The sequence below is a fragment of the Dipodomys merriami genome, unplaced genomic scaffold (genome assembly GCF_024711535.1).
Source record: "Dipodomys merriami isolate MVZ:Mamm:240054 unplaced genomic scaffold, mDipMer1.0.p SCAF_8, whole genome shotgun sequence".
NCBI classification, from domain to species: domain Eukaryota; kingdom Metazoa; phylum Chordata; class Mammalia; order Rodentia; family Heteromyidae; genus Dipodomys; species Dipodomys merriami.
In genome coordinates this window covers 20,626,030-20,638,109 of record NW_027206401.1, presented here as the reverse complement: position 1 = coordinate 20,638,109, position 12,080 = coordinate 20,626,030, and the positions used below count along the sequence as shown (strand labels likewise).

The 12,080-nt window shown below is 38.1% G+C and overlaps 1 protein-coding gene across 2 annotated transcripts in view; it reads right to left on the bottom strand.

The window, feature by feature from the left end:
* Positions 1-12,080, bottom strand: part of Map3k5 (mitogen-activated protein kinase kinase kinase 5) — a 187,721-nt gene that overhangs the window by 120,298 nt on the left and 55,343 nt on the right. For both annotated transcript variants that reach the window (XM_070010628.1, XM_070010629.1), the window contains exon 2: positions 1,814-1,953. In XM_070010628.1, the coding sequence (XP_069866729.1) occupies positions 1,814-1,953 (140 nt within the window). The remainder of the gene's footprint in view (positions 1-1,813; positions 1,954-12,080) is intronic.

The window sequence follows — 12,080 nt, the reverse complement described above, 5'->3', positions numbered from 1 at the left end:
GCTGGGGAATGTAGCTCAGCAGTAGAGCAGTGGCTCAAGGGCATGTCCCCAAACCCTGGGTTCAGTTCTTAACACCATGCACACACACAAAAATGCAGTGTAAAAAATGTATACACAGGGGGCTGGGAAGGTGGCTCAGTGGTAGAGCGCTTGCCTTGCATGCATGAGGCCCTGGGTTCGATTCCTCAGCACCACATAAGCAAAAAGAAAAAAGCGGGAAGTGGCGCTGTGGCTCAAGTCGTAGAGCACTAGCCTTGAGCTGAAGAGCGCAGGGACAGTGCCCAGGCCCAGAATTCAGGCCCCACAACCAGACCCCCCCCCCAAAAAATGTATATACATAAAGCACTAAATACCTAGCATATGGTAGAGATGCTCAAGAAGCAAGATAATAAGCACATACAAGATTAATAAGCATAGTTTATAGATATCCTTAGTCTTTTTAAAGAACTACTTTACTCAAAGAAAACAATTAAGCCAGATTCTTTGGCTCATACAAGTTCCAGGTAAGATTAGCTTTATTTCTTTCTCTCAAATGTAATTGGAATTCATGAAAAAAGCTTCCCTAAGAAAGAACTGTCATAACGTTTGATAGTCAGATGTTAGCTGGGGAAGAACAAAACAGAGTAGAAAGAAAAAGTTTCTGATACAGCCTCACCTATTTAACTTAATCTAAAGAAAAATGAAGAGGATCAAGAATAAATAAAATCATCTCATTCTTTCATCAACTGCTAATCAAAATGTTTATCTTAACAGTCAGTTCCAAATTTTATTATGTAGTAATGAAAGGGGTAAAACTATAGGAAAATTAAATAGCGATCTTAAAGATCACTCTAAGCAAAAAGCAGATTAAGACTAAAAATCACTCTGAAAAGAAATGCATGTCAACCCAGTGCCTGGCATGCAGGAAATATATTTGCTCAGTGCAACATCCACATTTTTCTGAGAGAGCCATACATGCTTTACATACCCAAAAGAGAGCAAGACAGTACTTAAAAAAATTAGCAAGGATTTGAGGGTTGAGGAACTTCAGTTACCAACAGTTAAGCTGTTAGAATTATGTTCTGAACTCATTCTAGAGCCCTGTATCCCAAGGCCATTTCTGATTTGGGAATTGGAGGACAGAGATGAGAAAAGGCCACTTGAAATGAGCTGGAAACTGCACAAAGGAAATGGGCCATTCTAGGCCCAGCATGAAGTTCACTGAATGGTGAGATGCTGTTCAAAGAATCCCACAGTGTAAAGTCATCTTGTAAAATTAGTTAGGAAACTTTGCTGGTAAAGGAAATGATTTTAATATCAGGGATATTCTTATTCATGGATAGAGTGATATCCTAATAGGTAATCTTAAGCAGTAAGCTTTAATTCCCACCTTGATTGAAATGTTATTTCAGTGTACAAGCATAGCAATTTTCTCAGGATACTCAGAATTTCTACTCTGAGCACTTTCACTTTTTAGTTGGAACAATTTGGGTATAATGAAGAGCCCAATGATCAGGTACCAGGCCTGACATACCTTCTACAATCTCTTTTTCTTTATCCTAAGTGTGTACCTGTGCCTTCTTTTAACACAGTCTCCCCAGAAGCAACTCAACTAAAATTCAGAACCCAACAATAAGTTTTTTCTACCTAGGTATCACTTACATTTCTTCATGGTGAGGTCCAGATAGACCTCATAAATTCATAAGTAATTGGGGACTAATTACCGAAAACATACTTGCACAAGCATAGGTGACTTAAAGTATTTTGGATGAAAAAGAGGTCTCCTTGAACACCGGTGCTGAAATTAAACACTGGAATAAAACAAGAGAGCTACCTTCAAGGACTGCAGAGAGTCTGAGTTAGTGTCACAGTAGAGGATGATGTTGTTGGCCATGCTGAAGCTTTCTCTCACCCCAAGATGGTAAAACAAGGACGGCTGACGGAAGGCATCACTCATCTCTACCACCGCAATATCTGCAAGGAGAAAACAAAGACTTCAAAAGATGACTCCTAAATCATGCCTAATAAGCACATTTCAGCTTCAATAACTTAGTACTCAAAAGAGGAAATGAGGAAAGAAAAGGGATGTTTCTCTCTTCATGTCAAACTGAATTTTAAAATTGCAGTTCCACTGAAAGTAGTTTTATAAAATTCTACAAACCTGCATCTTTTTTAACAAGACAGTCATATAATAATTGTAGATTACTGTGGTGGAAAGCAGGAGCTAGTGCTCTCTGCTAAATTTCAGCAATGAAACAAACAAGTTTATGAACAAAGCCACTGTAGAAAATAAGAGTAAGTAACAAAGGCCAGGTGCCAGTGGCTCATGCCTGTAATCCCAGCTACTAAGGAGGCTGAGATCCCAGGACTGCAGTTCAAAGCCAGCTCAGGCAGGAAAGTCCATAACTCTTAACTCCAATAAACCATCAGAAAACTGGAAGTGGCGCTGTGACTCAAGAGGTAGAGCACTAGCCTTGAGCTGAAGAGCTGAAGGACAGTAACCAGAGTTCAAGCCCCACAACTGACCCCTCCCCCCCGCAAAAAAAGAGTATGTAACAAGTAAAAAAAAATTGTCTTTTACAAAGCAGATAAATTTGTTAATCCAGAGTTAGGTTTCAGAATTAATATAAACTAAATTTTGGCAATTATAATCAGGAAAAGAAGTGAAAGTATAGTATAGTAAATTGAGACTAAAAATGGCAATAGAGCTATACATACCAATTCCTTCAATATGTAAAGATAATTAATATGAAGATACCAGAAACCTAATGGCAGAATTTGACAATTTTATTTTGCCAGAAATAAAATTCAGATTACTCTGAATTTCATTTATGGATATTGACAAATATGTAAGAAAAACTAACAAAATGTATTACGTGTTATACTATGAGAACCATAGATACTATGTTTAAATTTTATTTGGAGAATGCAAGAATGGCTCAATGAAAGAAATCATGAAAATTTCCACTGATGCTCCAGATACATTAATTACAGTACAAAATCCATTTTCCATGAAGAAGAGCTGCATGGTGAGTGGGGAAGGCAGATTTGTGTTAAAGAACATTCTGTAATATGCATGAGACCCTACATTTAATCCTTAGCACCATTCACATACATGGATGTTACAAACTAAAAATACTAAAGAATTCCCTAATGTGAAAATGTACATTTTATAAAATTTTGTACTTATAAGTATGCCCATGGAAATAAGGGAAAAAAGTTTGTCAACAATCCCCCAAACAATACAATAGCTTTCTGAAAATCCCAATCAATCTGGTAAAATCTTTTGAAAGTAAAGAATTCTATAAAATAAAGTCATAATAATTTTTACTTGGATATATGATGCTTGACAGCCAACAAAAAAAAACAAAGCAAAAGGAAAAAAAAACATACCCCAATAGAATTAACTGGATTACTCTTGACGTACTAAATATAATTTAGTGAGGTATATCAAGTAATATCAAGATACAAATTATTAGCATAAAAACCAAGAACATCCTTTACCATTGCCATAAACATTTGGAAAATAAATCGTAAAAGAGAAAAGTCTTATAAGTGATATAGGTGAAGTTACCTGTATGTCCATTAGTCCCCTAAGATTAATAATAATAATAGTGTTTTTGATGCTAGGGCCAAGCATACTAGATAAGTTCTCTATCATCGAGCCTACCTCCAGCCCCAAAATAATACTCTGAAAAAGCTAGTTGATACAGAATCTGACTTACTTATTAACAAATATGGAATTAGAACTCACATTCATTAAAATAAGTCCAACACTGTGGAGGAGAAAGAAGATTTATTGATGTCATTAAAAGGAGACAGGTCAAAGGTGCTTAATATAAAAAGATTTTCTTTTGGGGTCCTTAACATTTCTACATTAAAAAAAAATCAAACACATGAAACAAATGAGTCATTGCACCCTGCCCACACAGCCATCTGCCTCCTGCCCCCATGCTGCCTCGGCCTCCTCAGGTAACAACACTCAAGAGTCAATCGCCCAGCTTTAGAATCCAGACAGCCAAATAAACCATGACTGATGAAAACTAAGAGATATGCAGAGCAAAATGGCAGCTATGTTCAGGTAACAAATGAGGAAGACGCTCACCAGAGAGCTGACTCTCAGAATTCATTGATCTAAACATTAAAACAAATAGAGATTGATTTTTACATGCTGTACAGAACATTAAAAAGTACTTACTGGCTGGGCTCTGGTGGCTCACGCCTGTAATCCTACCTACTCAGGAGGCTAAGATCTGAGGATCGTGGCTCAAAGCCAGCCCAGGCAGAAAAGTCCCTTTGAGATTCTTATCTCCAAGTAACTACTCAAAAACCAGAAGTAGCACTGTGGCTCAAGTGTAGAGTGCTAGCTTTGAGTACTTTCAAGCCCAGAAACCAACAACAAAAAACTATTTACTGATCCAATTTTAAAATACAGTAATAAAGTATAGTAACTCAGGAAAAGGTGGTTATATTTCAGATATTAAATTCAGATGAGTGATTATTCTAACACATTATTTCATACACACACACACACACACACACACACACACACACGGGTTTGAATTCAGGGCCTAACACTTGCTAGGAAGGTACTCTACCACTGAGTCATGCTCTTCTTTTTATGCCAATTCTGGGGCTTGAACTCAGGGCATGGGCACTGATCCTTTGTGCTCAAGCACTCTACCACTTGAGCCACAGCCCCACTTCTGACTTGTTTTGGAAGTTACTTGGAGATAAGAGTCTCATGGACTTTCCTGCTCAGGCTGGCTTTGAACTGATCCTCAGACCTCAGCTTCTTGACTAGGTAGGATTACAAGCATGAGTCACCAGTGTGTGGCTGACCATGTACTTTTTAGTACTAGTTATTTTGGCATACTCTCACTTACTGGCTACACACACTCCTGGACTTTGATGTACCTATTTTAGACTCCCTTAGTAGATGATAGACATACATCACTGTACACAGCTATTGATTGAAAAGAAGTCTCATATATATGCTTGCGGTCTCTAACCTCAGCCTCCAAGTAGCTACTACTATCGGCATGAACCATTAGCACTTGATTTAAATTTAATTTTTAATTGCTTTAGAGAAAAATTTACTTTTTTGTCTCTGGTAATCAAGTTCAATGTACTTGAGAAATATCAAGTTTTTGCTCCCAAAATACAGTTCCTTCCCTTGAAAAAACTTTCATGTTTTTCTTTTGCTATCAATACAACTCCATCTCAATGATAACAACCTACCAACCTGTTCACTACCTTTGTAGTGTTTTGCCTTTTCCAGAGTACTAAAGTGATAGAATAGTATGTAGGCTTTTGGGTTTGACTTTGTACTAAAATGTCTTTGAAACAATCTATAACAGTAGGATTAAAGGACATTGTGGGAAAATTTTGATTAAAGCTGCTATTCATATACAAGTCTTTGTACCAACATTGCCCATTTTTTAAGTTATTAAGTTATTGTTGAGGCTTACATGTTCTTTATATTCTGTGGATATTATTCCTCTTAGGTGTGTGATGTGTAAATACTTTCTCCTAGTCTGTGAGTTGTGCTTCTCTTAAATGTCTTTAGAAGAACAAGTTTCTAAGTTTATATCCAGTTATCAACTTTTTTTCTTATCAATGATGCTTTGAATGTGATATTTATAAGTCCTACTTAACCCAAAGTCTCAGAGGTTTTCTCTTTTGATTTTTTTACTAGAAGTTTTAAGTATTACACTATACATGTAGGTCTATACTCCATGCGTTGAGATTCACATTGGTTATGAAGATTCTCCTATCTCCACTGAATTGCATCTACATGTTTGTCAAAAGCTCATGACCTACATTTTTGAGTCTATTTCTAGATTCTGTCCCACATGTTCATGTGTCTACATTTTACCAATGCTAAAACAATGTTTTCATAGCTGGAGCTTTATGGTAGACATTGGAACCAGGCCAGTCAAGTCCTTCCATCTCCATTCTGCTTTCCAAGTTGTTTTGTCTGTTTAGGTTGGTTTATTATTAGTCAGCTTTCTCCCACTGTGACAAATAAGTCTGCACTGTGATAAATTAGTTTACAGTAAGGACATGTTTATTTTGACTTATGGCTGTCTTTCACACGTAGTAACTGGCCCCATTGTCCTTGGGCCTGTAGCAAGGCAGCATGAAGGAGCAGCAGGTTCCCTGAAGGAACAAAGCTAACCACCACATTGCAACCAGAAAGCAATGAGATAGAGAGAGAAGGGGCCAGGATCTTAATATCTCCTTCTTGGGCAACTTCTTACCTAGCCTACCTAGCCTTCCTTCCACTGAGATATGCCTTTTAAAGGATCTACCACCTCCCAAAAACATCACAGCTGGCAACCAAGCATTTTACACACGGGCCATGGGAAACATTCAAGATCTATCTACAGGAGTTGTGTGTTACAATTATTTGATATTTGACAACTGCTCCTAGGATTCTGATTGGGATTGTTCTGAATCTGTAAATCACTCTGGGTAGATCTACAATACTGAGTCTTTTGATGAACCCACGAATATGACATGTCTTTAAGTTTTCTTTAAGGGCTGGGAAGGTGCTCAATGGTAGAAGGCTTGACTCACATGCATGAGGCCCTGGGTTCGATTCCTCAGCACCACATCAACAAAAAGCTAGAAGTGTCAGTGTGGCTCAAGTGGTAGAGCGCTGTTAGCCTTGAGCTGAAAAGTGCAGGGAGAGCACCCAGGCCCAGAGTTCAAGCCCCATGACCAAAAAAAAAAAAGTTTTCTTTACATTTCAGTATTTTTTCAAAATATAGACTGTATGCATACTTAAATTGCATCTAATGTTTCAGTTTTTGGTTCTATTATGTATCATATTTTTGAAATCTAATCTTAATTGTTCATTGCTAGTATACAAAAATAATTTTTTGTATATTCAAGATCTTCTACATAGAGAATCATGTTACGAAGCAACAAAAAGTGGCTTTGTCTCTACCTTTCCAATACATGTGCCTTTTTTTGTTTTCTTTTGTCTAGTTATACCAGCTAGGACTTCCAGCAACATGTTACTATTTTTTGTGTGGCTGAACCAAGGCTTGAACTCAGCGCCTTTCACTTTTGCTGGGCTTTTACACTTACAGCTCATGCTCTACCACCTGAGCCAAGCCACTACTTTTAGCTTTTTGCTTGATTAATTGGAGATAAGAGTCTCATGGATTTGTCTGTCCAGGCTGACTTCAAACGCAGATTCTCATATCTCAGACTTCTGAGTAGTTAGGATTAAAGGCATGAGCCACAAGTGCTATATATTACTTTCTTAACAGCTATAGTTCATCATCTAACTAATGAAACTATTATCGTATAGCTACCTCCTAACTTGGATGTTTATCTTCTCAGAAGTCAATAAACATTTCTTATAAAATGATCCTGACATGCCAGAAATCTAAAATAGTATGAAATTGTAATAAATTGAACAAATACTTGATACTCTAATTTTAAATGCATTGACAGAAGGTCAATTCTCTATTTTATCAATTTACCTATTTTATTTCACAGACACATATTCAATATTTCTATTGGTCAGACACTTGATGCATTGCAGATATAAACTCAATCTTCCCAGTTTTCTTTTGTGATAGATAAAAATATATAACAGCACAGAAACAGAACTATCTGCTAAAGACCAGCTAGCAAGTGATATAATCAAGATCAAACTCAGAAATCTAGTTTCAGACTTCATTCTCTTAGCTCTCCATTAACCCCACCCTACACTTTCAAGAAATGGAAGTTCATAAGCTCAGAACACAAATCAAAGGCTAAAGTAGGTCTGAGGAGCAAAGCATAGTACTTGTGTCATGTATTTCATGAGCAAGTGCTGTTAGTCATTGTCCAATCAAGTTTCTGTGGTAAGCCTGTGAGTAAAACTGCCATGAATAAAAGTCTAAAGCAAAACCAGTCATTCAAAGTACAAAGACACAAAATTCTCTGACATTTTACCGCCATGCTTTGTTTCATTGTTCCAATGGCTTCAAGTTAAATGGAGCATAAAATAAGGCTTACCTGGAGTTTATTAAAGCATAATAAAGTTTAGGGCAATCACATAAATCTGTTAAACCTAATGTCATTTTGACCATTGAATAACATAGTTTATGATCTGTGATGGTTTTTCAAATTTTTTCCTCCATAATGTAATATGCATTGTTATATATCTTACATGAGAGGAACTGGGTTAAAGGAAAACATTTATCTTTTACTTTTCACCTACTCAGTGATTTTTCTTAGGAACTATATTGCCTGTGACCAGACAAGAGCTTACCTACATATAGCCGACAAGTTGCTTACTCCAGAATGCTACAATTAAGGAAAACTTCCCAAATTATCCTAGTGGACTACCCTTTTTTTTTGGTCAGTCGTGGGGCCTGAACTCAGCTTGGGCACCATCCCTCAGCTCTTCAGCTCAAGGCTAGCACTCTACCACTTGAGCCACAGTGCCACTTTCAGCCTTTTTTTTTTAAATAATATTTTTTTAAAATTTTTTTGGGGGGTCCGGTCGTGGGGCCTGAACTCTGGGCCTGAGCACTGTCCCTCAGCTCTTTAGCTCAAGGCTAGCACTCTACCACTTGAGCCACAGCGCCACTTCCGGCTTTTTTCTTTTTGCTTATGTGGTGCTGAGGAATCGAACCCAGGGCCTCAGGCATGCAAGGCAAGCGCTCTACCACTGAGCCACCTTCCCAGCCTACTTCCAGCTTTTTCTGCTTATATGGTGCTAAGGAATGGAACCCAGGGCCTCATGCATGCAAGGCAAGCACTCTACCACTGAGCCACCTTCCCCCCCATCAATGTTTTTTTTTTTTTGGAGGGGGGGGTGTCCAGTCGTGGGCCTGAACTCCGGGCTTGGGCACTGTCCCTCGGCTCTTCAGCTCAAGGCTAGGGCTCTACCACTTAAGCTACAGTGCCACTTCCGGCTTTTTTTTTTTCTGCTTATGTGGTGCTGAGGAATCAAACCCAGGGCCTCAAGCATGCAAGGCAAGCACTCTACCACTGAGCCACCTTCCCAGCCCCATCAATACTCTTTTGATGGATGAAGCATACCTATCTGGACAGGACATTCCATGGATATGGAGACAGAGAAATGGATGAAACCTGACAAGTTCAGGTCACCAAAATAATTGCAGGAAAACCCACAGAATGAAAAGGGGCCTAGAATAAGGTCCCAGAGAAAGGCAGAAAACCATAGTAGGAAGTGAAAGCAACCATTCCTCTGGGTGAATCAAGAGAGGTCTCCCAAAGAACAGACATACACCAAATGCTCATCTCTTATTTGACTCCAAAGGAAAATGTAGCATGCATTCTATTGTTTTTTTATGTTTTATGAATGATTACATGCTGATGATCCAAGAGAGGTCTCCCAAAGAGCAAAAAAAAACCCAAATACTCATCCCTTGTTTGTCTCCTAAGGAAAATGCAACATCTATCCCATTGGTTTTTCTATTTTATGAATGATTAAATGCAATTTGCAACTAAATGACTATATAAAAATTACAGAAATGTTTCTTGTGACTTAAAAGCAGTATCTTAGTAGTGTTCTGAGCACTTGATAGATGGGTTTTCTAGTCTGACAGCATAAAAAACTGGGAAATGGAAAAACTTCTATTGCACAGCTAGGGTAGCTGACTTTTTCAGGAAGGACCAAAAAATGATCTATTATCTTTGCCCTAAATCGATTTGATAATTCCCACCATAAATTACTACTTACGTGGTTTCATCAGTTTACCTTTGCTGGGTATTATTTCTTAGATATTATTTTGTTAATCTGCCAGGCATAAAGATGTATATTTCTCTCATAGTATATTTAGCTCATGATTGACTATCACTAAGCACCTAACTCTAATAAACATATGCATAGTCATTCAAACATGATTTTGAGGGGGGATGGATAAGAATTGAACCCAGGGCCTCAAACATGCTAGGCATGGACTGTATCGATGAACTACATATAACTTACCTACAAATATTTTTATGTTGCTAAAGTAAATACATATATATACAAAATCTAACCTAGTCCTAATTTGCATAATTAGTGATATTTTATTAGTAGACTAAAGTTTTTGGTTGGTGGTTGTTGTTATTGTTGGATTTTACTTGAAAAATGAATACCATTAGGGCAATGATGTAAAAAATATTTGGACTTCATGAATGTTCTTTTCTAAGGAGTGTTACTACAGCTACAAAAGGAGAAAGAAGATAAGGAAAGAAGATGCGGAGAGAGGGGGAGAGTGAGACAAAAGCCAAAAGGAAGAACAGCTGGGTGCTGGTGGCATAAGCCACTCAGAGGCTGAGCTCTGAGTGTTGCATTCAAAGCCAGCCCAGGAAATAAAGTCCTTGATACTCTTATCTTCACTTCACCACCAAAAAGCTAGAAGTAGAATTGTGGCTCACGTGGGAGAGTGCTAGCCTTGGGCACAAAAAACTCAAGGACAACATCCAGGCCCTTAGTTCATGATCCAGAACTGGCATACAAAAAAGGAAGGACAGAGTAAAGAAACAGACAGAAGGAAAAGCTAAGATTTCCTAGCTAGATTTCCTAGTTGTAAAAGCTCCGCTCATGATCCTCCAGCTCAGAGGACAGGAGTTTGGGGAATGGTACTCATTGTGGACAATGCCCAGCCCAGAACATCAAGATCATAGTTTAAGAGATGCGCCAACATAAAAGCACAGCATAGACCTGAAAACTGGAAAGGAAACGTCCCATCACTGGAGAGAAACTAAAATATAAATAACACACTAGCTGCTTCTAGATTTCTAGGGTCTGAATGCTAATTAAGGTTCTGGATAAATGGCCTCAGACATACCTTAAACAAATTTTCTGAGCTTCGACTGCTTTAACTGTAACACTAATAAATTGGTTATTAATAATACTGATGGCACAAAACTGTTAGAAGGATTGAAAACAGGTGTGCTATGCACAGCAAATTCTCAATGAACATAATCATACAGCACCATCATATGAGCACAATCACATACAGCATAACCATATAAGAAAGGGCTTATAAGAGGCCCTTTGAGGAATTTAGCATAAAAATGTTAATGAAGACAATGTTAATATATAATTAATTTCTGATAAAGACCATTGAGTACTTTCTCATAGCCATGATGTTAATATTCAATCTATGGACGCATCAATAGGAAGGCAACATAATGAATTTTGTCTTGAGTTTATCAGAGATGGATCCATCCATGCCTATGAGTTTTTAAAGAGAGTGTGGTAGGATCACGCTTTACTTTGGAAGGATGAGTCTGGAAGGAGGACAGATGAAGCAGATTGGAGGTTGGACATCATGTACATCCAGAAGAAAGTTTGCCCCTAAAACAAGGCACAGAAAACATGGGAGGGAAACCAACAGACTTTGGGGACTTGGGAAAATGCAGAAAAAGAATGAATGACGACTCTGCTTTGAGCCTGAACACTTGAGAATCGTTTGCCATGAACGTAGTTAGGGACACAGCGGGTGGGGGGAGGAGGGGACGGCAGGAGGAAGAACTGTTTTTCTTCTTCAACATTGTATGTGCATATGTTTCTATGTATGTGTGAATATGCAACTGTGTAGCTGTCATTTTGAATCCCAGAGAAAAAATCAGAATCAGACAAAAAGATTTAAGTCACAATGATGGGAAATAATTGAAGCAGTGGGTGTAACTGAGATTGTCAAGTCAGAACACAGAAAGAAATGAGAAGGCTTCTAAGACTTAGGAATTCCTCTCCTCAGAACGTGCTCAGTGGGAATCTAGACAGATGTGTTCACCAAAAGGCAGGTATTGAGTGTTTAAGCATCACTAGCTGCAAATGATCAATAGTAGAAGACTTTTTAAGTGTCCTATAATAGATGGGATCAATAGGATTGAGCAACATGTATTTTGAAAAAAATCCCTACAATCTCATGTGCCAACATGAATGAATCTATCACATTGCAGACAAGAAAAATCCAAAGGCCAAGAACAGCCTGTATGATTCTGTGATGTTAAATGCCTTAAGGGCAAGGTGCTGGTGGTGTATGCCTATGATCCTAGCTATTCAGGAGGTTAAGATCTGAAGATCAAAGTTCAAAGCTAGCCTAGGCAGGAAAGTCCAACTAACCACCAAA